Source organism: Myotis daubentonii, chromosome 10 (assembly GCF_963259705.1).
Source record: "Myotis daubentonii chromosome 10, mMyoDau2.1, whole genome shotgun sequence".
Classification (NCBI taxonomy): domain Eukaryota; kingdom Metazoa; phylum Chordata; class Mammalia; order Chiroptera; family Vespertilionidae; genus Myotis; species Myotis daubentonii.
In genome coordinates this window covers 64,258,028-64,282,185 of record NC_081849.1, presented here as the reverse complement: position 1 = coordinate 64,282,185, position 24,158 = coordinate 64,258,028, and the positions used below count along the sequence as shown (strand labels likewise).

Genomic DNA, 24,158 nt, shown 5'->3' with positions numbered 1-24,158 from the left:
AGTTTCCCAGCACCATTTATTGAAGAGACTGTCTTGACTCCATTGTCAGTTCTTGCTTCCTTTGTCAAATATTAATTGAGCATAGTGGTTTGGGTCGATTTCTGGCTTCTCTGTTTTATTCCATTGGTATATATGTCTGTTCTTGTGCCAGTACCAGGCAGTTTTGAGAACAGTGGCTTTGTCGTATAGCTTGGTATCTGGTATTGAGATCCCTTCTAATTTGTTCTTCTTTCTCAGGATTGCTGCAGCTATTTGGGTTTGTTTTTTAGTTTTTATTCCAGATGAATTTTTGGAGAGTTCTTTCTAGATCTGTGAAATATGCCGTTGGTATTTTAATTGGGAGTGCATTTGAATTTATAGATTGCTTTTACATTAAGTTTTTATTACATTTTAGTGCTTACATAAATATTCTATAAATATTTGTACATTTTCCTATTAATTACACACATAAGCATGCATGTTTTATATAAAATATATGTATGCACAGCTGACTCCAGCCTATGTTTTGTACCTATCCCCTTATATTACAAGTTCACTATAGCTTTGTGAATATCAATACATCACCACCTTATCATTAGATGTACTACTAGTAATCTGTTGTATCCTTGAACTCTACTTGTTGACTTTCTTTCCTTTGAACCATCAACACAAGTTTGGGCAAGAGTTCAGATTTGTTTTCTATGTTGAATCTGGGAGAAGAGCTTTAGAAACCAGGCTTTTTGATTACCTTTTGGGTTGAGTCCTCCGGTCCCAGACTGAATATTATTTAAAAACCTTATTATCACTAGCTATACCTTGGGGTAAGTTGGCATATTAACAAATTATAACACTTATCTTGCAGAAGCAAGGCTTTCTTTCTCTTTGTTGGAGGAAATTTATACCATCTACTATAAACAATAGAATAATGACTACTGTGTTATAAATCATAACCAGAAGGTTCCTGAGGGGAATTATGATTGTATTTCCTTTGGAATATCATTGGGTAAGACTTACCTAAACAGTTATTGTACCTTCCTCCAGTTCTGGTATTATTTTTCTTTTTCAGATGGATATAAATGGTGTGCGGTAAAGATAAGATTCTAAGAATCATCTTTGCATAAATCAACATATTTTAGTGTTATTAGAAGGTAGAATACTAGAGTTGGAAGGAAGCTTACAAATTTTCTAGTTGATGTCTGCTAATTTACACACGTAGTATAGAAAGATTGAATCGTCTGGGTACCCACAATGAAGTTTAGGGGCTGACAGGAGTAGTCTTCTGATTCCTAATCTCTTTTTTCTTTTTCTTCTATCAAGGATGACTATGCTATTGCTATTTGTCATTGCACAATAATATTTTTTCAGTTGTTCTTTTTCAAAAAAATCTTTATTGTTGTAAGTATTAGAGATGTCCTCCTACCTCCCCATTGACACCTTCTGGCCCACACCCTCCTCCCCGCTCCAGGCCTTCACTAACCTATTGTCTGTGTCCATGGGTTATGCACATATGTATATAAGTTCTTTGATTAATCTCTTCCCACGCACCCCTGTTTTCCCTCTGAAATTCTACAGCCTGTTCCATGCTTCTATGTCTCTGGATCTATTTTGTTCATCAGTTAATTTTGTTCTTTAGATTCCACATATCATTGCACAATTTTTATCAATATATACATTATGAGATGCTATTCCAGGGTGTTGTGTGGTTATAAAGTATTAATACAAATACACATGTATGCACATACATATGCACACACACAAAGTCATGTTGGCAGAGTCTGCCAGGGCAAGAATCAGCTATTTTTCTTTCCTAAATATTCAATTCCCAAATTGTCATCATTTGTCTAGCTTTTAGCTTTTCCATATAATAATATCTGATATCTTCATTTATTAGTTTTTTAAATTGGAAACATCACTATTTGCAATCATGGTAGTAATAATTAATTCAAGGCAAGAGCTGTCAATGAATGTTAAAACTTAGTGGGAGAAAGTTTGAAAAAGAACCAGGATATTTACATCATCTCAAAGAATCTCCCCCATAAGATCCTTATTAACTTTAAAGTATAAAATAGTAATGGGACAGTAGAGAAATTGGCAGATACCACCATAAGTAGGTATGAAAATTAACATCATTTGTGATGGGGTAAGTTGATACCATGTGCCTCCTGGTAGGGTGTGCTGTGCCATAATAATGGGGTGAAATTTGAAAAAAATGGTGTTACCTTTGTATTTTGAGATTGCTTAGAATAAAAAATTCAGACTTTATATCTTTAGGTCTGAATCTACAAAGAAATGTATGGTGTTACTAGATCACTGTCAGTATGATCATTGATTTTCCTTCTTTGAGATTTTCTTATATGGAAAATCTTGATACTTTGATTTATTAATATGACTAAAATCACAAAAATGATACTCCAGCAAGTAAATATTTGGTATTATTAAAATTTAAATGAAAATATTTATAGAAATCTGAAGTCTCAGACTTGAAGATAACATTTTCTTCAGAATACGGACCTTCAATTGGTCAATGACATGCAATGCTGCTTCCTCAGTATTTCTTAAAGAAGAAACTGATGCTTGACTAGCAAGTTAGTTCAGTTAAAATGTATTGTTAAGGAGGCCAGTGTTACATGTTCGGTCTTATATGGGTGTTATTTTGCTCTCTGGCTGTGCATATAACATTGGCAAAGTGGCTTGCAAGTTCATGATTTTGGTTACTTGGGTGTCTGAAGAGTGTGAAAGGCTTTTTAATTTTTTTAAATTTTTATTGATTTCAGAAAGGAAGGGAGAGGGAGAGAGAGATATAAAAATCAATGATGAGAGAGAATTTTTGGCTGGCTGCCTCCTGCATGCCCCACACTGGGGATAGAGCCTGGCAACCTGGGCATGTGCCCTGACCAGGAATTTGAACCGTGACCTCCTGGTTCATAGGTCGCCACTCAACCACCGAGCTGTGCCGGCCGTGCTGAAGAGTGTGAAAGGCTTTTGAAAGAAGTTATAAATTGCCATCTTTTGAAACATTCAGTTACCTCACCTTAAGATAATACTGTTTCTTAGAAAATTGTTTTAGCTGTATTTAAAAATATAAGCTGTTTGTAAACATCACTATGATTTAAAAAAATAAGTCAAACATTAGCTTCTCCAGGATTTACTGGGCAGCATTACGTGTTTTTGTATAAGTGAGAACGTTAAGATAATTGTATGTCCATTGGTGACTATGACTTCTAAAGTAATTTTTATAGTTTGAAAGAGATTTGAAATTTATTTTTCTTAGCTATTGACAAACTTTTCTACTTAACTATTGTGTCATATTTTTGACAGGGACAAATCACCCATAATATCAAATTAGCATTGCTGTCTTTTATTCACTCTCTATATTAGCTTCTTTCAGTAAGGCTAATTAGAACCAGTTGTAAGATTCAGTGATGGTGATGTGTATAATTCTTCTTAGAGCAAATTCAACTGACTAGCAAGTTATTTTGTTTAATATCTGAAAAGCAATTAGATTGTAAGATCTGTCTTAAAATATGCAATATAATATGTAAGATAATTTTTTCATTACATACATGTGACTAAATTTTCAATGCTAGTTATTATTTTTAACCTACATTCATTTTTAACATCACACATGAATGTATTATTACTAAATACTGTTTAAAATTATCAGATTTAAAAAAATTGCATTATTAGCTTTCAATTATTTTGAATACTAGGTGTTACATTAAAGTGGAATTTGATATGAAAAAAGGAATATTGCTACAAATTTTGAATTAGAAAGTAAACTGGTTATTGTTTCCTCTCTTCCCCACCCCATTCACTACTATGTTTTTAAAAAGACCAATTATCTTTACCTGACTCCACTTTCTCCCTTTTTCTTAAAAAAAAAAAAAAGTGTTTTTATTAATTTCAGAGAGGAAAGGAGAGGGGGAGAGAGAGATAGAAACATCAATGACGAGAGAGAATCATTGATCGGTTGCCTCCTGCACACCTCAAGCCCACAACCTGTGCATGTGCCCTTGACCAGAATTGAACCCGGGACTCTTCATTCCTCAGGCCGATGCTCTATCCATTGAGCCAAACCAGCTAGGGACACTTTCTCCCATTTTAATGGAACTTGGAAGTAATAATAGCTGAGGACAAGGACCTCATACATAAAAAATTCTCTAAATGATTCTGTACATATGAGCCTCTTTTCTTGGGCCAGAAAACTTATATTTACCATGACTTAAAAAATGTAATACCAAAACAGGCTTTATGAATAAGCATTCTAGAATCAGTCAGAAGACTTTTCAAACCAAAATTAGGGATACATTTCCTAAGGAGTTTGGGCTCAGTATATCAGGTTTGGAGTTGGGAAGGGATAACAGTGAGCCTATTTGTAAACTTTGGGATTCTGAATGTTAATTTCAAGCTTCCTTTTTAAAAGGCCAGTGTTTGTAGAGCTTATCCTGTCAGCAATATCCTGTGTCAATTGTCAGGTCATGTTTAACGTGCGGAGATGTATTAATCTGCCATAGCTAGCACTGCAAGAGGCTGGGATAAATAGAGGGCTCAAGCAGATGAAGAGGGATTAACTGTGTGGATCGAGCAAACTCTTCAATCACTGAACCAGTGATTCTACAAAGGATTAGCTGTTGCTTTTACAAATATTGATTACTGATTTGCTACTCTGAATGGAGATGACATAACTTGTGCAGTTGCTGTGTGGTATGCTATGGGAAGTGTACATCATTCATATTAATGGATTTGTCATAGGCATTATAGTAACTGACAGATTTATTGTAGCAGCAGTTGCTAAAACTGTTATGGTCCAGGTTGTGTCAGCATATCTATTAAAACTTCAGGATTTTAGAAGTTTATACTATAGCCATAAAATTCATTTCCCAAGTGGATTTTGGAATACCAGTTATAGCCTGGCACAATTATTTTTAGGCATATTTTTACATGAAGCAGTCTGAAGGCACTTAATTTGAAGTAGAACAAAAGAAATGCATTATTGTATTATTTTTGTAATACCCCCCAAATTAGGTTAATTTCATTTTTAAAACATTTAAATTCATCATCATGCATGTTTTCCAACCACGAACATGTCTAGTTCATGCGGACTTCCAAAAATCAATCAGTATTTTTTCCAGAACAGAGTTTGTCTTGAAGGTTTTGGTTGTTTCTATAATTAGATGGGAAATTTTAGAAAATGTAGAAATATCTGGATAATTAAAAATCAGGGACTATTTTATTTCATTTAAATGACTTTTTAGAACACTAAAAATCAATAGTAAGAATTATCTATATCAGAGAAAATATTTCACTTTAATCTTTTAAAGGAAGTCATTTTCTTGAAGATGTTTTCATTATGTCACAATGGGAAGGTTTTTTTGAGAGCTGTGTCTTGAAGGGTGAGCTGGAAGCTTCTAGACCAGTGATGGCGAACCTTTTGAGTTTGGCGTGTCAGCATTTTGAAAAACCCTAATTCTGGTGCCGTGTCACATATAGAAATTTTTTGATATTTGCAACCATAGTAAAACACTTATATTTTTTATATTTATTTTATATATTTAAATGCCATTTAACAAAGAAAAATCAACCAAAAAAATGAGTTCGCGTGTCACCTCTGACACGCATGTCATAGGTTCACCATCACTGTTCTAGACAGTGAGAGTAGGAGGGATGCCACAGTGGGACAGGTGAAGGGTGGTGCCTTCCGGGCAGGGTGGAAGCTGTGTGGGTGCATGAGACTTGGTCTGTTTGAAGAATACCCAGGTATGTGAGCATTAGCAGAGTTAGACTTTCAGAGGAGTTGAGAGGACTGTTTTCAAGTTGTATTATTTTACCATACAACTACACATATTGACTAAATTAGATCTGGGTTAGTGGTTGAAGCTTTTCTGGGTATGATATAAATACTATAATATATTTCATTTAAATATTTAAATTTAATTACTTAAAAACCTACATACATTTTGTTTTTCTTTTTCATTTAAAAATTCAATTATGTAAACTTTTAAATGTCATACATGCTTGTAACAAAGAAAAAAGTTGTTGTTTTTTCCACCAAAAATAGCTCCCTAGAAGTTAACAGTTCTGAGTATATCCTTTCAGACGTCTCCCCTCTGAATTATGCAAATGTAATTGTGCTCGAAGAAATGGAATCATTTATTTTTTTAAATGGGATAAGACGACATGTCACTCTAAAATTTATGGTTTTCAACTAAATATCATGAACATCTTTCTACATTAGTACATACCCTTCTACATTGATACACATAGATCTACATATGAATATTCAAATAATACACATTATTTTAAATGGTTTCGTAATGCCCCTCTTGCTGGATATTTTCCATTTTCTGCTGTCACATATAGCAGTTAAGTGACTATTCTGGCTCGTACACCATTATGAACTTGTGCTTTATTTACTTGTTTGTTTGTTTATTTATTTTTGTAGGGTAAATTCTTAGGAGTTGAATTCTTAGAGTCAAGCTCTCATCCACAGAGCTGCAGGAAGTTACACTCCCAGAAGCAGTGCATTTAAGTACTGTCTCTTTATGTCCTCCCTGTGATTTGATGTTATTACTTTTTTTAAGTTTTAACTCTTTAGTTAAAAAAGTAGTTTCCTGTTTTAGTTTGTTTCTTTAGTTTTTGTGAAGTTTGTTTATTAATGCAGCAAAATTGATGAGTACTAACTGTGCCCCCAGCACTAATCTGGACAAGACAATCATGATCTCCAAGCCCATGGAACCTGTATCTCCTTACTTAGTAAAGGGGAGGAGAATTATGATAAAGGCAATTAAGCAGTAAACACTCATCTTTTCTCATGTTTATTAACTTTTGTGCTTATTCTATGAATTGCCTGGTTCATATTCTCTACCTGATTTATTTTGACATCCACACCTTGAAAAAGTCATTATTTGGTAGATTAGTGTTTGATGAAGACAAATAGTATTTTGGAAGGACTTCCTGAAAAATATGTAGGGTGTCTATTCCTATAGGCGATCTATGATCTTATCCTTGAGTTTCACAGCGCTACTTGGGAGCTATGGACAGTACTTGGCAGCCTGGTTTTGTACTCCCTAGAGTTGCTTTTACTGAAGTTTGCTTTGGCATTATGCTGTTGGCTTGATATGAGTGATGCTATACAAAGCAGCCCTATAAACTTTGATTTTACTTACTATAAAAATGTTATTGTGGACATTGAGAACACATGGGAGAAATTTCTTTCTCATTTCAGTACCAGGAACCAGGAGTAGTTGTTGTATGTTCCTCCCTGAGCAATGATTTGTATTTATCTTATGGGCAATGAATCACACCATTTATTATTTTTTGCTTCATGTTGGCTTGTTATAAAGCTTACAACTGAATTCTTGGCCCACCCTTGCTACGTGTAAATGACTTTGTAGTTTCAACTTGTTTTGTGTTCTAGCCTGACTTCTAGTTTTGCCTTTAATTGTTTTGTATATATATATATAAATATATATATATATATTATATATATTATATATATATTTACATTTGAAAATATGTCATTTATAGAAAAGTTCAAGAATAATACAAAGAATTTCCATTATACCCTTCACTCAGATTCCCTTAACATTAATGAATATTTTTCTACATAGGTATTTGTGCATGCTCTCTCTCTCTCTCTCAAATCAATAAAAATAAATAAATAAATAAATAAATAAATAAATAAATAAATATTCAAAAAGATTTGAAAACTAAAGTTAGAGATCAAGTAACTTATCTAAGCCACAGTAGTGGTCAAGCTGCTATTTGAACCCAGGGTTTAACCACAATTCTAAGATGCAAAATCAGATCAGCACACCTTTATTGTGTTAAAGAAAAATATTAAATTAAAACCCAGTTCATAATTGTATATACTTTTTAAAAAATATCTTTTTATTGATTTCAGAGAGGAAGGAAGAGGGAGAGAAAGAGAGCAACATCAATGATGAGAGGGAATCATTGATTGGCTGCCTCTTGCAAGCCCCACACTAGGGACCAAGTGGACAACCCAGACATATGCCATGACCTCCTGGTTCAAAGGTCGATGCTCAACCACTGAGCAACACCAGCTAGGCTATATTTAATTTTATATTATTTAGAGCATCTGTTCAATTTTTGATTTATTTAGAATTTTATTTTAACTTAAAGAAAAAACTGTAATCCATTTTAAGCTTATATCTCATTTTCTCAAAGTAGTTATTTATCATAGACTTTTTTTTTAAAGTCTATTGTTTTTCTGAGTTAAATTAATTTTTTTGCTTTAGAGAAGGTGATTAAGATATAGGCAGATACATACATGCCCATATATAGAATAATTAGTAGCCAATTTTTATGTATAAGAAGGGGTACAGTAGACACAATAATAGTCCCCCAAAGAAGCGCACATCCTAGCCCTTGGAACCTGTAAATGTGTTGTTGCATGGCAAGGGGATATGAAGCTGGTAGGTGAAGTAAGGTTGCTAATCAGCTGACCTTAAAATAAGGAGATGATTTCGGTGGGCCCACTGTACATACAATATTCCTTAAATGGAGAAGAAGAAAGAGGGCAGAAGAATAAGAACCAGAGAGAGGCCTTTGTGAGAAAAACTCAGCTAGCTACTGCTGGCTTTGGAGATGGAAGGGGCCAATAGCCAATGAACTAGGTTAGCCTCTGGGAGCAGGACAGCAAGGAAATAGATACTCCCCTAGAGCCTCCAGAAGGGACACAGCCCTCCTGACACCTTGATTTTAGCTCAATGAGACATTCTTTGGATTACTGACCTCCAAAACTATAAGATAATAAATTTGCATTAAGCCACTGAAAAAAAAAAGATATAGGCAGATACAAAGTAATTGAAAAGTTACTCTATATAAGAGATAAAATTTTGTTTAAATTCTTTCCCTGAAATCTTATGATCTACTAAGAGGCCCAGTGCACGAATTCGTGCATGGGTGGGGTACCTCTGGGTGACCTGTAGGGATCGGCCGAAACCCATAGTCCAATGCTGCCTGCAGCTCCTACCTGCCACTCCCACACATCCTGGCCCCACTGTGCCTGCTGCGGGCTCGCACCCAGTATGGATTGGGAGAGGATCATGCTGCTGCAGCAGCACTCGCCGGCCATGAGCCAGCCATGAGCCCTGCGTTTAGCACCCTCCCAAGGGGAGTGGCCTGTGGGATCAGACTGAAACCAGCTCTCCAACATCCCCCAAGGGGTCCTGGATTGTGAGAGGGCACAGGCCAGGCTGAGGGACCATGGAAGGGCTCCAGGCATGTCCGGCCCCTCTCACTCAATCCTGATCGACTGGACCCCAGCAGCAAGCTAACCTACTGGTCAGAGCATCTGCACCCTGGTGGTCAGTGCACCTCATAGCGAGCAGTTGAGCAGCCTTAGCATATCATTAGCATATTACGCTTTGATTGGTTGTTGGGTTCTGTCATTTGGTCTATTTGCATATTACCCTTTTATTATATAGGATTATTTAAAAGTAGCCTTTACCAAGACATAAAAGTGTAAAGGGTACCCTGCATTATAAATATATGAAATAGTAATCTTGTCTTTAGAGTGACATTTCTCATAGTGAACCATATTTTTTAATGGCTGATTCAGTATATTCATATGCTTCCATCACTGTAAGTAATTGAGGGAGTATTACAGGGGTTTCTACAAACAAGTAATTCTGGAATTTTTAGGTAAAAAGCATTCTTTAATTCTATAAGGAATAATTTTTATGTATTATAAAAATGTGATATCCTGTGGACTATCATTGGACCAAGGAATCAGGAATCTTAAAGAAATACTTTCTGTATATCTAATTTTATGAGCTAAGGATAGCAGTCCTATATTAAAAATTTATCTAAAAAAGTCTTCAGAAATGTAATTAGGTAGTTCAAATTCTGGTCATACACTTAAGTACACTCTAAGGTAAAAGAAGCAGTTTTAATTGAAAGAGAAGGAAAATATAACTATGAATAATACTTTTAATCTATGGTTTTTTGACTATTATTTACTGGATATTGATGAACATACTTGATTTCAGATTCTTCTTAATTCTGACTCTTAATTATTCTCTTAACCATTCTATTATTGCCATTTGAATTTTACATATTTTGGTAGACTTCCATGAAAATTGGTAGCAGCCACAATTATATACATATATATTTTTTATTAGACTGAGAATAGGCCTTTAATACATCTTGGATCACAAGCATGAAGCATTTCCTGCATACATCCTATCTAATAAAAGAGAAAAATGGTAATTGGCGTACGACGATACCCTTTTCATTGGCTAATCAGGGCTATATGCAAATTAACTGGCAACTAAGATTGGCAGTTAACTGGCAACTAAGATTGGCAGTTAACTGCCAACAAGATGGCGGTTAATTCGCATATGTAGGCACAATGCAGGGAGGCGAAAGGGAAAGCAGGAAGAAGCCCCCTGCCACTGACAGTGATCGGAAACCCAGGGGGGAGCTAAGAGCTGGGGGGCAGGGCAAAGGTGGCCCCAGGGCCACCTTTGCCCTGCCCCCCAGCCATGATTGGAGAATCAGGTGCCTTTTCCGCCCTGGCCAGTGATAGCAGGAAGTAGGGGTGGAGCCAGCGATGGGAGCTGGGCACGGTCGAAGCTGGCAGTCCCAGGAGCTAGGGGGTCCCTTGCCTGGGCCTAAAGCGGAGCCCACGATCGCGGAGCCTGCAACCGCGGGGAGCTGGGGGTCCCCTGCCCAGGCCTGACACCTCTGCCGGAGGCCTCAGGCCTGGTCAAGGGGCCGATCTGGTGATTGGTGATCGGAGGGTGATGAGGGTCAACTCCTCTGGCCAAGGCATCAGGCCTGGGCGGGGGTCTGGGGGTCCCCTGACCAGGCCTGATGCCTGGGCCAGAGGCATCAGGCCTGGGTCGGGGGTGGAGCCGGGGATTGGGGGGATATGATGGTCCCCTTGCCCAGGCCTGAAGCCTGGGCCAGAGGTGTCAGGCTTGGGCGGGGGGTGGAGCAAGCGATCAGAGGGAGATGGGGGTCCCCTGCCCAGGCATGATTCCTGGGCGGGGGCCAGAGCCAGTGATCGGGGGGAGATGGGGGTCCCCTGTCCAAGCCTGAAACCTCTGGCCGAGGCATCAGGCCTGGGCAAGGGGCAGAGCCAGCAATCGGAGGGGTCTGGGGATCCCCCGCCCAGGCCTGATGCCTGGGCCAGAGGCATCAGGCCTGGCTGGGGGCAGAACCAGTGATGGGGAGAAATGAGGGTCCCCTGCCTAGGCCTGACGCCTCTGTCAGAGGCGTCAGGCCTGGGCAAGGGGCCGATCCTGCGATTGGAGGGTGATGGGGGTCAATGCCTGAGGGCTCCCAGTATGTGAGAGGGGGCAGGCTGGGCTGAGGGACACTCCCCCACACACACACACACACAGTGCACGAATTTCGTGCACCGGGCCCTTAGTTTGTTAATGAAAGTACAAGGAAAAGTATTAGTATGGATATATTTCATGGAATCCTAGAATTAGGAGGGCCTTAGAGATAATCTAACCTAATTTTTTCATTATTTTAGATGAGGAAACTGATAGCCAGAGAGGCTTAGTGACCTGCTAAAGGTCACACATTTGTAGAACTGGGGTTTTATTACAGACCTCTTTAACCTATGCCATGTATCTTGAAATCAGTATTAATATAAAACTGAGATTCTGGGTATCTGCTATATCACGAAACCATTTTATTTAATATTGGTATTCATTAAGTTTAGGTTTCTCTTCCTTGTTAGGGCATAGTTTCTCTGTTTCGTTCTGCAGGCATACAAGTGAATTTTTGCAGTTAAAACCTTTTAGAATAATATAAGTGTCAGCGACTCTGTGTCTTTGTATCTATTGCAGAGTCTTTCAAATCAGGGTAAGTGGCACCTAAGTTTGTGTGTGCAGATGTGAAGTAACGGGTAATGAAATTGCACTTGTGGAATAGAGTTCTGAGTCACGAGTGGCTCTGGGAACTGAAGTTCATTGACAAACTGTTTTCTAAAGCTAAGTACCCAATATACTCTTCAGCCAGAAATGCCTACAAGATCTTGGACATGATCTTGAAATATGTAGGAGACAAAACAGAAAGCATTTTTCTACCTTTATGCAAAATTATAATGCATGAAATACTGGAAATAATGGAATTCTCCATTTTTTTCAGATTGTACAATTTAGTTTTTAACTTGCTGGTGCAGGGGTCCTCAAACTATGGCCCACGGGCCACATGCGGCCCGCCGAAAACATTTATCCAGCCCACCGGGTGTTTTTGCCGCCGCTGTATGTATAGGAATTTGTTCATAGTTTTTTTAAAAACTATAGTCTGGCCCTCCAACGGTCTGAGGGACAGTGAACTGGCCCCCTGTTTAGAAAGTTTGAGGACCCCTGTGCTGGTGGGATACATCCACTATATACACAGTTTGTTTTTAAGGCAAAAGTTTCAAGAGACTCTAGAACTCTTGAGTTAACTTTTAAAAACAGTGTCCTTGTGAGTAAAATACCAATCTAAGAAAATTTGGATTCCACTACTGTCTCCTCCCCCACCCCCAACCCCACCCCGAGTTGCTAGGAATATAGTAGGCACTTGATTCGTGCTTATTTGAATCTTATTTGAATTCACGGTACTCTTGTTACCATTGTGCATGTTTCAGACTTCTGAGTTGCAAGTTGGACGAAGACCCATTCCTTGCCTGCTCTTGTAAGGTGCTTTAGAAAGTAGGACCATTATAGAACCAATGCATGTTCATGTCATAAAAAGGAAACTAGTCTTGGTCAGTATGTGCTTGGTTCCTTAGGGTACTGAACGCTGTGGCCACTTAAGCAAGCCCATGTAGTTATCCTCTGCAGCAGAAACAGTCTGTTCCACACTAGGAGTTAATTCTTTTTCTTCCCTTAGTTATAATTTCTCTGTCAACTACTTTCACCTCACCAAAAGAAAATCTTTGAACTGCTTTTAAAAGAACTACCATGCTTAACTTGTGCAGTTACCAAATCATTCTTTTTCCCTTTTTCTCATTAAAATTATCTAAGGAACATTGGTCTTAAATTTACAGCGGCATCTATTCATTCAAATTAATAGATACAGTTACACTAACATACAATATTTAATTATAACAATAAAACCTAACATTTGATTGAATGTCTGCTATGTGCCAAAGGATTAAAGTTCAGAACTAAATTTATTTCGGGGACAAGGGTGTGAATTTTGATAGTGAAACAGAACTGATAATGTAATTGTGAATTTGTTAGAATGTTGTATATTTGGCTGTGTTGCGTGGTTTCTCCTGGTGAGATCATATAATTGTGGTGTTTGGCAGCTCTTCTTTCGTTACCTGCCAGATAGGTTTATATTAGCCTCCATAAGTCATTATACCTACATTTGTAGAGCCTTAATTCTTTGAATCAATGTGAATCTTCTTAAATGGTGGCATACTATCAATCATTGTAAGTATAGTGATATGAGGTCTAAATGTTGCGACAATTCATGTTTTTAAAAGGAAAGTTATTACTTTTATATCTTGTTACAAAATTTCAATTTCTAACAAAAGTATTCAGTGTTTATATGTTTATGGTGCTATACAAATCAAATGGGTCTTTTAAGAACTTAAAATCTAGGAGGGTGGGGGGAGGATGAGAGGGTAAAGGGGGTCAAGTATATGGTGATGGAGGGAGACTAGACTTAAGTGTTGAGCACACAATGGAATATACAGATGATGTGTTATAAAGTTGTACACCTGAAACTTACATAATGTTATTGACCAATGTTACTCCAATAAATTTAATTTAAAAAATCTAAAGTTTCTAAAGGGATGATTATTATGAAACTTTAAAAAATATATATATATATTATTGGTTTTTTTACAGAGAGGAAGGGAGAGGGATAGAGAGTTAGAAACATCGATGAGAGAGAAACATCTATCACCCGCCTCCTGCACACTCCCCACTGGGGATGTGCCCACAACCAAGGCATATGCCCTTGGCCGGAATTGAACCTGGGACCCTTGAGTCCGCAGGCCGACCCTCTATCCACTGAGCCAAACCGGTTAGGGCTATTATTAAACTTTTAAAAAAATGTACATGTGTATTAAACAAACCCTAGATATTGGGCAAATAGCAAAAAAGGTTTAGACAAATGAATTTCTCTGTGAGTACAACCAGAAAGAGAGAATTTGGCTATGGGCTCAGAGAAACAAATTTTAGTATTTGCTTTTTGGGGAAAATCATTTTATGTTTTACTTGATAAGAAGAGGGACATCCAAGTAAGAGTCGGCATGTATCAAAATTCTTGAAGAGTTAATCCAACATAAATATAAAGAAGTGTACATGATTTATTTGAAATCTCTTTCAGGATTTCATTTCATTTATTTTTAATGGTTTCCTAGTCCTTTCCTTAGACCAGTGGTTCTCAACCTTCTGGCCCTTTAAATACAGTTCCTCATGTTGTGACCCAACCATAAAATTATTTTCGTTGCTACTCCATAACTGTAATGTTGCTACTGTTATGAATCGTAATGTAAGTATCTGATATGCAAGATGGTCTTAGGCGACCCCTGTGAAAGGGTCATTCGACTGCCAAAGGGGTCTCGACCCACAGGTTGAGAACCGCTGCCTTAGACTGTGGGTCAAAAAGTATTGCCCTTTAGAAATCATCTCGTTCCATAATATTGCTGTATTTGGGGGAGCATGATATATTAAGATATAGGAGTATAGAAATATTTTTTTTTAAGGAGGAGGAAAGGACTAAGCTATGGAATGGGTCTGAAACAAAGCTAATAAACTTGGATTGAATTTATTAGGGTAATTAAAAGTACACTGAATCTAATGAGACCTGGGACTTGGTTTTTCTAAAATGGGTTGCTCACTACTTTCTCGTCTCCTCTACTTCCCACAGGAAACCAGTTTCCTCCAGTGGCAGCACAGGACCTGCCTTGTGTTTTTAAGGCTGGCTACCTTGAAAAACGCAGAAAAGGTAAACTAAGACTCCGATGAAAAATCTGAAAACGGTTTTATCCTTGGATAAAAGATGCTTGCAGTGTACATGTGGAGCCAGTGTTCTCATTAGGTGATTGAAGAGTTTTAAGACTCTAAGAAAAATCTGGATGACATTATCCAAACCAAAAAGTACAGCTTTTAGCTTTAAATAATTTTTATAACCAACATTTGCTAGGTTTTTAGTTATCAACCCCAGTTATTTGTAATGATTCAGGAGCTGTCTCCTGCCTGTCAGAGGAAGGCGCGGGCCACGACTGTAATCTCAGGGATGGGGTTTCTCACCACTGTCCGACCACCACGCAGCAGGCTCTCCTGCGCCTCACCTGGCATACACTGCGCCAGCCATGTCCGGCCCAGCCCGGCCTGTTTTCTCCCATTTTCTGTTGCTCATTCAGTGTTCCTCTCCATTGGCTATGGTCATGGGGAGTTGACCATATGGTCTCACTCTGTCAACACCAATATATAATGGAAATGAAATACGGAGGAGGTGTGATGATACGGGAAATGAAAAGCAGAAAGTCTCTTCATTCCCGTCCTGCTTATCTCTCAGGGACTCCCTTTGGGCCTTTCTATTTATATTCCCTTTGCTTTCCTTAGCTTTCTTAGCCAACTTTTAAAGCTGAAAGAGACACTAGAAATAATCTAGTCAGCTCCTCCCCTTCCTTTTCATAACAGATGAGAAAATGAGACCCAGATGAATCCATTATCTGCAGGCTGTGTAGTCAAATGCTGTGTGGACCGTCCCCAGCAGGAAAGTTGGTTAGCGTCCTGTTGGCCCCATAAACGTGGCAGCTCCAGCTCTGCCTCACTTTATTCCTTTTAGCTTTGTTTTTGTCTCTTGAAAAGAAAATACAAATGACTTAGTCCTAGAATTTTAGAGCTAAACAGGAACCTTAGAAATCATACTAACGAACATATCCTTTTACAATAAAGAACTGCCCGGCTGGCATGGCTCAATGGTTGAGCATTGAACTATGAACCAGGAGGTCAGGGTTTGATTCCCAGACAGGGCGCATGCCCAGGTTGTGGGCTCAGTCCCCAGGAGGGGCCGTGCAGGAGGCAGACAATCAGTGGTTCTCTCTCATCATTGATGTTTCTATCTCTCTCTCCCTCTCCCTTCCTCTTGAAATCAATAAAAGAAATACATTTTTAAAAAGAACTGGTGTTATGTTTACATATGTTATGTATATTATCTAAACTGTTTCCTTTCCCCCTTTATTGTAGATCACAGCTTTCTGGGATTTGAATGGCAGAAACGGTGGTGTGCTCTCAGTAAAGGAGTGTTCTATTACTATGGAAGTGACAAAGGTAGTATTGGTGTTCAGTTATTTACACTTCTATTGCATGAGGGCTTGGGAGCTTTGGTTCACTCCCCTCCTCCCCCCCACCTTTTTTTCTGATACAGAGTAAACTGAAAACAGATGGAGAAAGAATAACTGAGAACTTTAATAATTATAGTCTAAGACTGATTTATAATTCTTTTTCATTATTTGACAAATTCTCCAAATTCCAGAATGCTCTAAAAGTTAATACAATTATGTTTTATTGAATTAGCAGAGAGAGTAAAATAACTCTCTATGTGGCCTTTCACCTTAGGAAATATTTGTCATCCAAGGTACAGTTGTAGAATCTCTGGAGAAGTTAAGACCATTAGGATTGTGAGAGTTTAGCTATTTAAGCACTTCAGCTATATTAACTTATCTGTGCGGTAAGGTACTATTATTAGTCCCATTTATTTTACTGTTTGAAAAACTGAGAACAGAGAGGTTAAGTAACTTGTTCATGGTCACAGAGCAGGTAAATGGCAGATCTGGGCTTTGAACCTAGCCATAATGGTTAGAGTGCGTACTATTAACCATTATTGCCACTATATTAATTTAGAAACAATAAGATATACCTTGTAACTTCATTTGCTAATTAACAAATCTCTTAGTCATAGTTTACATAATTTTAAGTTCATTATTTGAACAAATAAAGTCATAAAATATTGAAATTTAAACAGTACAAGTTTTTATTTTTCCTAGGGAAAGAAGGTCAGAAGTTGAATATTATAGAGGAAGGGTCATACAGAAATAGCTAACATTCATTTCCATAAAGGACACGTAAGGAGAAAAGAGACATAAAAGTTTAATATCACTGAATAGAAGCTTTCCCATGGAATTCTTATCAGTGTTGTCACTTGTGTTGTTTGGAAATTTATGTTTTATTTGACATTATTTGCATATTTTAGTTTTTTTCTTATTATTATACTAAAGGCCCGGTGCACGAAATTCTTGCATGGGTAGTGTCCCTAGGCCTGGCTGGCGATCAGGGCCCATTGGGGCCTTCAGGCTGCTGGCTGGGGCCTGCCTTCGTTCCATTCCGCCCCCTGGTGGTCAGCGCACATAATAGCGAGTAATCAAACTCCTGGTCTCCTGGTCGAACTCCCAAAGTGACACTTTGTATATTAGCCTTTTAAATATATAGATTAGGCAGAAATGATGAGTCTATTTCAAATAAATTTGAAATACATGCATGATTCTAGAAGTTGATCTCACCTTTTGACTAATAGAATTAACAAATTAAGAATTAATTTAGTTGGTAGTTTGCATTCTGTCAATAATTTATATGTTCAAATGTAATAATGCCATCAATGGAATATAAACTATAAATAACTATTAACAGGCAACCTTCTTTCTTCTGCTAAGGGAAGTAGGTGATTTTGTCCAAAAATTTAGAGCCCAAATTTAGTTGATTATCATACGTCATTTACATGCGTTACTATTATAGAAATACTAGAGGCCCAATGCACAAAATTCGTACAAGGGACTTGGCCCTCGCAGCTGCGGCGGCTTGCCTCGGACCTCGCAGCCCCAGCTTTGTCTGGAAGGTCGTCCGGCTGTCTGGTCTAATTAGCATATTACGCTTCTATTATTATAGATAATTTTGTACAGCATCATGAATTGAGATCGAGATCTTACTTTTTTTGTAAAGAAATATCCTCGATTTTATAAGACCAGAGGAGGGAGGTTGCAACACCTCATGGTTTGGTTCAGTTAGACTTCTCATTTCTAATTTCTTTCACAATCAATGAATTCTAATGTCTGTTTCCTCCACCCCAGTCCTAACTGGTATATACCAACTGTTAGGGCAGGGATTCACCAGTTTCCCAAAAACCTCAGGAATGTTTATATTTATTTCAAAGGCTAATGTTCATTAAATAAATTCGAGGGCTTTTTTGGGTGGTGGTGGGGATATTAGTTAAATTTCCATATCTAGTCTTATTTGTTGAAACCTTTTGGTAACAACATTCTTTGTAATTTGTGTTTTTAACTACTTTGTGATCCATTTAGCCAGCTGTACCACCACTGCTTTTAAAAAATTACTATTCCAGCATTCCTTTCTTATGTGGATGCTTGAAGATCTGGTTTATATTTCTTTAAATTCTTCCCTGTTACTATGAAGCCTCCTGTTTCCATGGAGATTTCAAATCTGTTTTTAGTGGTTCTTTTCTCTGTGGCTGCTTCCTTTGGAATTCTTAGCCAGTTCTTTTCCTTTTAGGGACTTGGGGGAGGGAGAATCTATCTTTAGACAGTTTTAATTGCTGTTTGTCATGATCCTAATGTCCTTCCTTTGTATCTTTTTCTTTCCAGGAAAATGTATGTGTCATATGAATTTTTTTTCTCTCACTTGAAATTGGGTAACTGATTTGTACAGTCTTGTTTACCGTTTGTGTGAACCATTTACCTAAACTTGGGAAAGAACTATGTAGATATATGAGAACTATAATCCTCCAACTAAGTAGGATTTAGATAAATGGATTAGAGAGGCGCAGAAGGAGTTGATACACTCACTAGGTTAAACTGTACTTGGTTACTGCTTGACAGATACATTGTTCATATTTGCTAACATACTGTGTGCGCCAAAAACCATTTTGACCCATCAAGATAGTAATGGCTTAGAAAGAGTAGTTCCAGTCTCTAGGGTAAAAAAAATGCACTTACCTTTATATCCATAAATATTATCGGTATTTATTATTCATGGCCATTTGAGGCCCTTAAGTAATATATATATAGAGAGAGAGTACATATTTCATCACTTCATAAAATGGCATCCATCCTTTCATCTCCTTCCTCTTCCTTTGATTGTTCGAATCTCATTCATCAAAATTGTTTGATCCTAGATGCCGAGACTGCCATCAAGGTAGTCATTCATTCACTCATTCATTCATTTACTTATTTGATAAACATCTATTGAATACTAGGCACTGGGAATCCTAAGATAATCCTGCCTTAGAGGTACTCACAGTTTAAGTGAGAGGAAGCTGTGTGATTAGAAATGGGGGCTGGATGGATAAACTGATATTTCAACCAGGTGTAGTATGTGATTTAAATAAACTATCTTTGGATCACAAAGGAGGGGTGGCTAACTGCCGAGGGGAGCTAGGGAATACTTTCTAGTGGAGAGGACATTTGGCCTTAAATAATGAGGAGGAGTTTGTCAGGTGATGAAGGGTACAATGGGCATTCCAGGCAGGGGAACAGCAGAGATTGTGAGCTACAAAAAGCCTTGGATGAGATCAAAGAGATCAAAGCAGGAATCAAGGCAGAGCACGGAGTGAGTGAGGGGAGGGGGCACATACAAGAGCGGGTCAGGATCTGATTAAGCCTAGGGCTTTATGACCAGATCCAGTTTTTAGGAAGCAATTGCAATAGTATTGTGGGGGTGGATTGGGATGGATAGAGAACGTGTCAACAGGATCATGTCGAAGGAGTTTGAACTAGAGAGCCAAGAGAGGTTGTCCCAGGGCTGCTGAGGGCCGACCTCGCTGGCTCCACTGTCATGCTCTCACCACAGCTTGGTTGTTATCAGCCCCTCAGCGTCCTGTAAGTGGTGGCTCATTGAGGAGCCGGTTGCAAACTCATGGTTTATTTTGGTTTTCCCTTTTTCTTATTAACCTCCCTATGATCTTGAATCCGAATAATGAACCTTACTTATCTCTTCTCACGTTTGGAAGGGGAGTGGTTAGAAAAGAGAATATTACAAACTAACCACTCCCCTTTCAAACGTGAGAAGAGATAAGTAAGGTTCATTATGCGGATTAACCTTACTTACCACTAAAGAGGTTTCGCTGCCCCTACCCTCCACTTTCCAATTAAAGAAACTCTTAGTGCCATCCAGTATGTGGCAGCTGCAAGTAGCCTTGATCCTACCAAATCATCCTAAATGCATATCAAAAGTTATTTATTACACCAGGTGGGTATAACTTTTTTCAGTGTTGTCTCTTTTCTAATGACCAGAAGTCATTAGAAAGTTGGGCTTAATACAGATCATTTAAAATAAAACATTTAGGTTGACAAGGAAATAAAATTTTTATTGAAATTGACCTCTGCTCTCCCTTCTGCCACAACCTCACCATTGATAGGAAAAATAGGATATACCTTTTCAGTTTGGACAAAAATTATAAAGTGTCTTTTGATGTTGAAATAGCATCAAAGTTCTCTGTAAATATTTAAAAGTATTGTTAAAGGATAGAGTGTATGTACAATCGGAAGTTCTGTTGTTTTATAATGACAACTTTAATAATATCCATAAAAGCTTTTCTTTTTCCCCTGACTTATTTGATAAGAGGCAAATTCCCGGGCCAAGGCACCAGCGTGTTATAATTATATGATGAATATGTGTAAAATGTGTAAATGAAATCAGATTTTTAAAATTTATAATATAATTTTTTTGTGTAAAGAAGGATAATACCTTTGTTATTCTTTAAGAGGGGAATAGTTAATTCTACTTTTTATCAGAATTATTGCAATTTTATAGGCTTTGAGGCCTTTGATATGCAAATATTAACTTTATAATTTATCGCAATAAATGTGAGCTAAAAGGCCTTTATTTCTGCCTTTATATGTAGTTAAGAGACCTAGTAACAGAGAAATTAAAATGTACACCTGATGTTCGGTAGGATTTTATCAACATGTAGAGATATTCAGGTACAAATTAAGTCTCATGAAGGGTCTGATGATGACAAATCATGTTGGTTTGCAATAAACAGGACTCCGTTTGAATTAAAATATACCTACTTCCATATATAGATTGAAGATACATAGAGATTGAAGGTAGATATATTTTAAATCAAACTGTGCACTGCTATAACTATTATGTAGATATAGATATATGGATGTTGCTGTACCTATCTGTGTATATATAGAGATAGATAGATAGATACAGCAACCAGTAGACTTTCTTTGAACATCTGTGTGTCAGGTGTTATTAATACAAAGCGGCATAATACACTGGCTCAGAGGAATGGGCACAGAGGACCCATAAAACCGTATGATATGTAGAAGCTGGCTCACCGGGGCAGTAGGTGAGTGAAGGCTCTCAGCCAGGAAGGGATGGGGTCAAGTGGTTACATGTCAGGAGTTTGGCCTTTCCTGTCTCAGGGACAGTTCAAGTTTGTAAGCATTGAAGGTTGGTAGATGGCATGAGAAGCTCTGATTGGGTGTTGGAAAGATCACATTGACAGCTGCCAGGAGAAGGTGAGACTGAAGGCAGGACGTGTTCCGAAGCTGAGAGTGGCTGAGAGGTACCAGCTCACGTGCGTGAAGGAGCGGCAGGTTATCTGAAACGCGTTAGCCGCTCTCCCTGCACGAGTAGCAGCCGGACGCTTTATTCTCTCATTATCATAGGCAGGATACGAAGATGTTCTCTGTGTAATGCTTATCTTAGCAATAGCTATGTGCTGCGATCATCTAATAGACCATATCACAGTTATTACCTGAATTTCAGTTGTAGAGAAAAACAATAGTCAAAAAAGGAGAGACAGGGCTTTGAATTCCTGTTCTACAGAAAGGCCTATAATTTATTTGTTCTCTATTCACAGATGCTTCATACTGCCGTGTTATTAATCATGTTTATGCCTGTGGTTTAAAATGTGTGGCTGTATAAAACAAACCCACTTGATTTTTATTTAAAAAAAATAAAAATGTTTGGGAAATTCCTAAAATTTCCTCTACCAGATCGTATGAGCCAAACTCTCAATCCTAACGAACATGCTTCTCTTTGGACCCATAAATATCACCTGTTTGTTATTCAGAGCCTTTTGGGGCCCGTAAGTAAAAACATGTATAATTTGATGTTTCCTCACAGTATAACTCAAAACACCACAAGTATATTGCTGGATTGACATTAGCAGCTGTATTTCTACGAGCTGTATAAATAAGGAACATGTTCCTATGTCTTTAACTGAGGGCCTAGAACAACTTGTTAATCAGTTTGATAAAGTTTTTTGGAAGGGTTTAGTATTAAGGTATTTCCCTCTTGCCTGCTAATTAAATGAGCATTAATGCTTATGGAAATAGCATGAGTTATTCATTAGGGGGAAAGGCCTCACATACAAGAAACAGACATCGAAAATTTCTGAACACATTGCATATCTTTCTGTTCCCTAGTCATTTGTCCCAAGGTAACTTTGTTTAACTGCGTAGAAAAGGCGATTATTGGGAGGATATCGACTCTCAGACAGAATTGATGGGAAGGCTAAACAACCAGGCTCAGAAAGCAGGCAAGGACTGAGGGAGGGAAGATGGCCAGGACTTCAGCCCATGTGTGGCCCCTGGGAGACACATTGCTGGGACACACGGCTGCCCTGTGATGTAGCCATTGTGCACCTACTCCAGTCGGTGATTGCCACTGCCCTAAGGATAGATTCTTTTTTTTTTTAAATATATTTTATTGATTTTTTACAGAGAGGAAGGGAGAGGGATAGAGAGTTAGAAACATCGATGAGAGAGAAACATCAATCAGCTGCCTCCTGCACACCTCCCACTGGGAATGTGCCCACAACCAAGGTACATGCCCTTGACTGGAATCGAACCTGGGAACTTTCAGTCTGCAGGCCGACACTCTATCCACTGAGCCAAACTGGCCAGGCCCTAAGGATGGATTCTGAGCTCCCCTCGGATTCTTCTGTTACTTCAGGTGTAGGTCCCAGGCTCAAGTATCTGCTTGGCCGATCGTATCAGGAAAAATCAACCTCATTCCGGCATCTGTGGGGGGAAGCTGGCTGTGCCCTGCAGTCCCAGGACTAACATGGGAAAGATACCTGGATTCCGGGGATCCTCAAATGACGAATGCCCACTACTTATAGGAATGCTTGATGATTCGGCATGATTTAGTTACGTTTATACTGTATTTAAGATGGTAGGAAAAGAGTTGGTGTTTTAAGCATATTTTCTGAGAGCCAATAAAGAAGAGAAAAAGTAAATATATTTGCAAGAAAAAGAGGACCAATTGGATTTTGGTAGGTGGTAGTGGGGTGGAGAGAGAAAACACGGGGACAGTGGATGAAGAATGATGTTTAGTTTTCTGGTTTGGGGGCTCAGTTAATGGAGGTGCCCCTTACTGAGAGGGAGGACAGAAAAGAAGGATCACGTGTGTTCTTTCTTAAGGTGATCTCCACTGTGGGCACGGTGTATTCATTGTGCCTACAGGACATTTTACGAGCTAGTGAGCAGATGAAGATTTGGATGTGCAGTTCTGAAGCTGGACTAACATGGGAATTACGAGTCCCAAGCATATTGATAGGAATTTAATCTTTGGAATTGGGTGCGGTGCCCAGTGAAAACTGTGAAGTGGGGAAGACAGGGATTTAGAGCATAACCCTCATGGTTATGGGCGCAGGAGGAGGAGCCTATGAAGCAGCTGAGGAAGTTGGGCCCAGGTTGCAGAGGAAATGCAAGATAATGTTTATCTTCCCTACTGAGACTGCCTAAGTTACATGTTCTAGAACAGTCATTTTCAAGCATTAAATGTCTGTCAAAATCACCTGGTGTGCTTGTCAAAAATTTGGTTTCCTGGACCCACCTCCAGATACTCCTAGATAGCAGTGCAGAGTGGTAGCCATTTCTGCATTTTTTTAATGATGATTTTTATTTTTATTTTTTATTTTAATATATTTTATTGATTTTTTCACAGAGAGGAAAGGAGAGGGATAGAGAGTTAGAAACATTGATCAGCTGCCTCCTGCACACTTCCTACTGGGGATGTGCCCGCAACCAAGGTACATGCCCTTCACCGGAATGACGCTCTATCCACTGAGCCAAACCGGTTAGGGCCATTTCTGCATTTTTAACAGGCATCCAAGATGATTCTAACAAAGGTGATGCGGGAAATGTACCTTGAGAAACGCCTTTCTAGGAGACAGTGTGACAGCAAGGCTTTGGAATCAGACTTACGTTA

The 24,158-nt window shown here is 38.4% G+C and overlaps 1 protein-coding gene across 1 annotated transcript in view; it reads left to right on the top strand.

The window, feature by feature from the left end:
• SKAP2 (src kinase associated phosphoprotein 2) overlaps positions 1-24,158 on the top strand; it is a 148,256-nt gene that overhangs the window by 68,686 nt on the left and 55,412 nt on the right. Inside the window, exons 5-6 of the mRNA XM_059712619.1 lie at positions 14,839-14,916; positions 16,164-16,247. Coding sequence (XP_059568602.1) covers positions 14,839-14,916; positions 16,164-16,247 — 162 coding nt within the window. The remainder of the gene's footprint in view (positions 1-14,838; positions 14,917-16,163; positions 16,248-24,158) is intronic.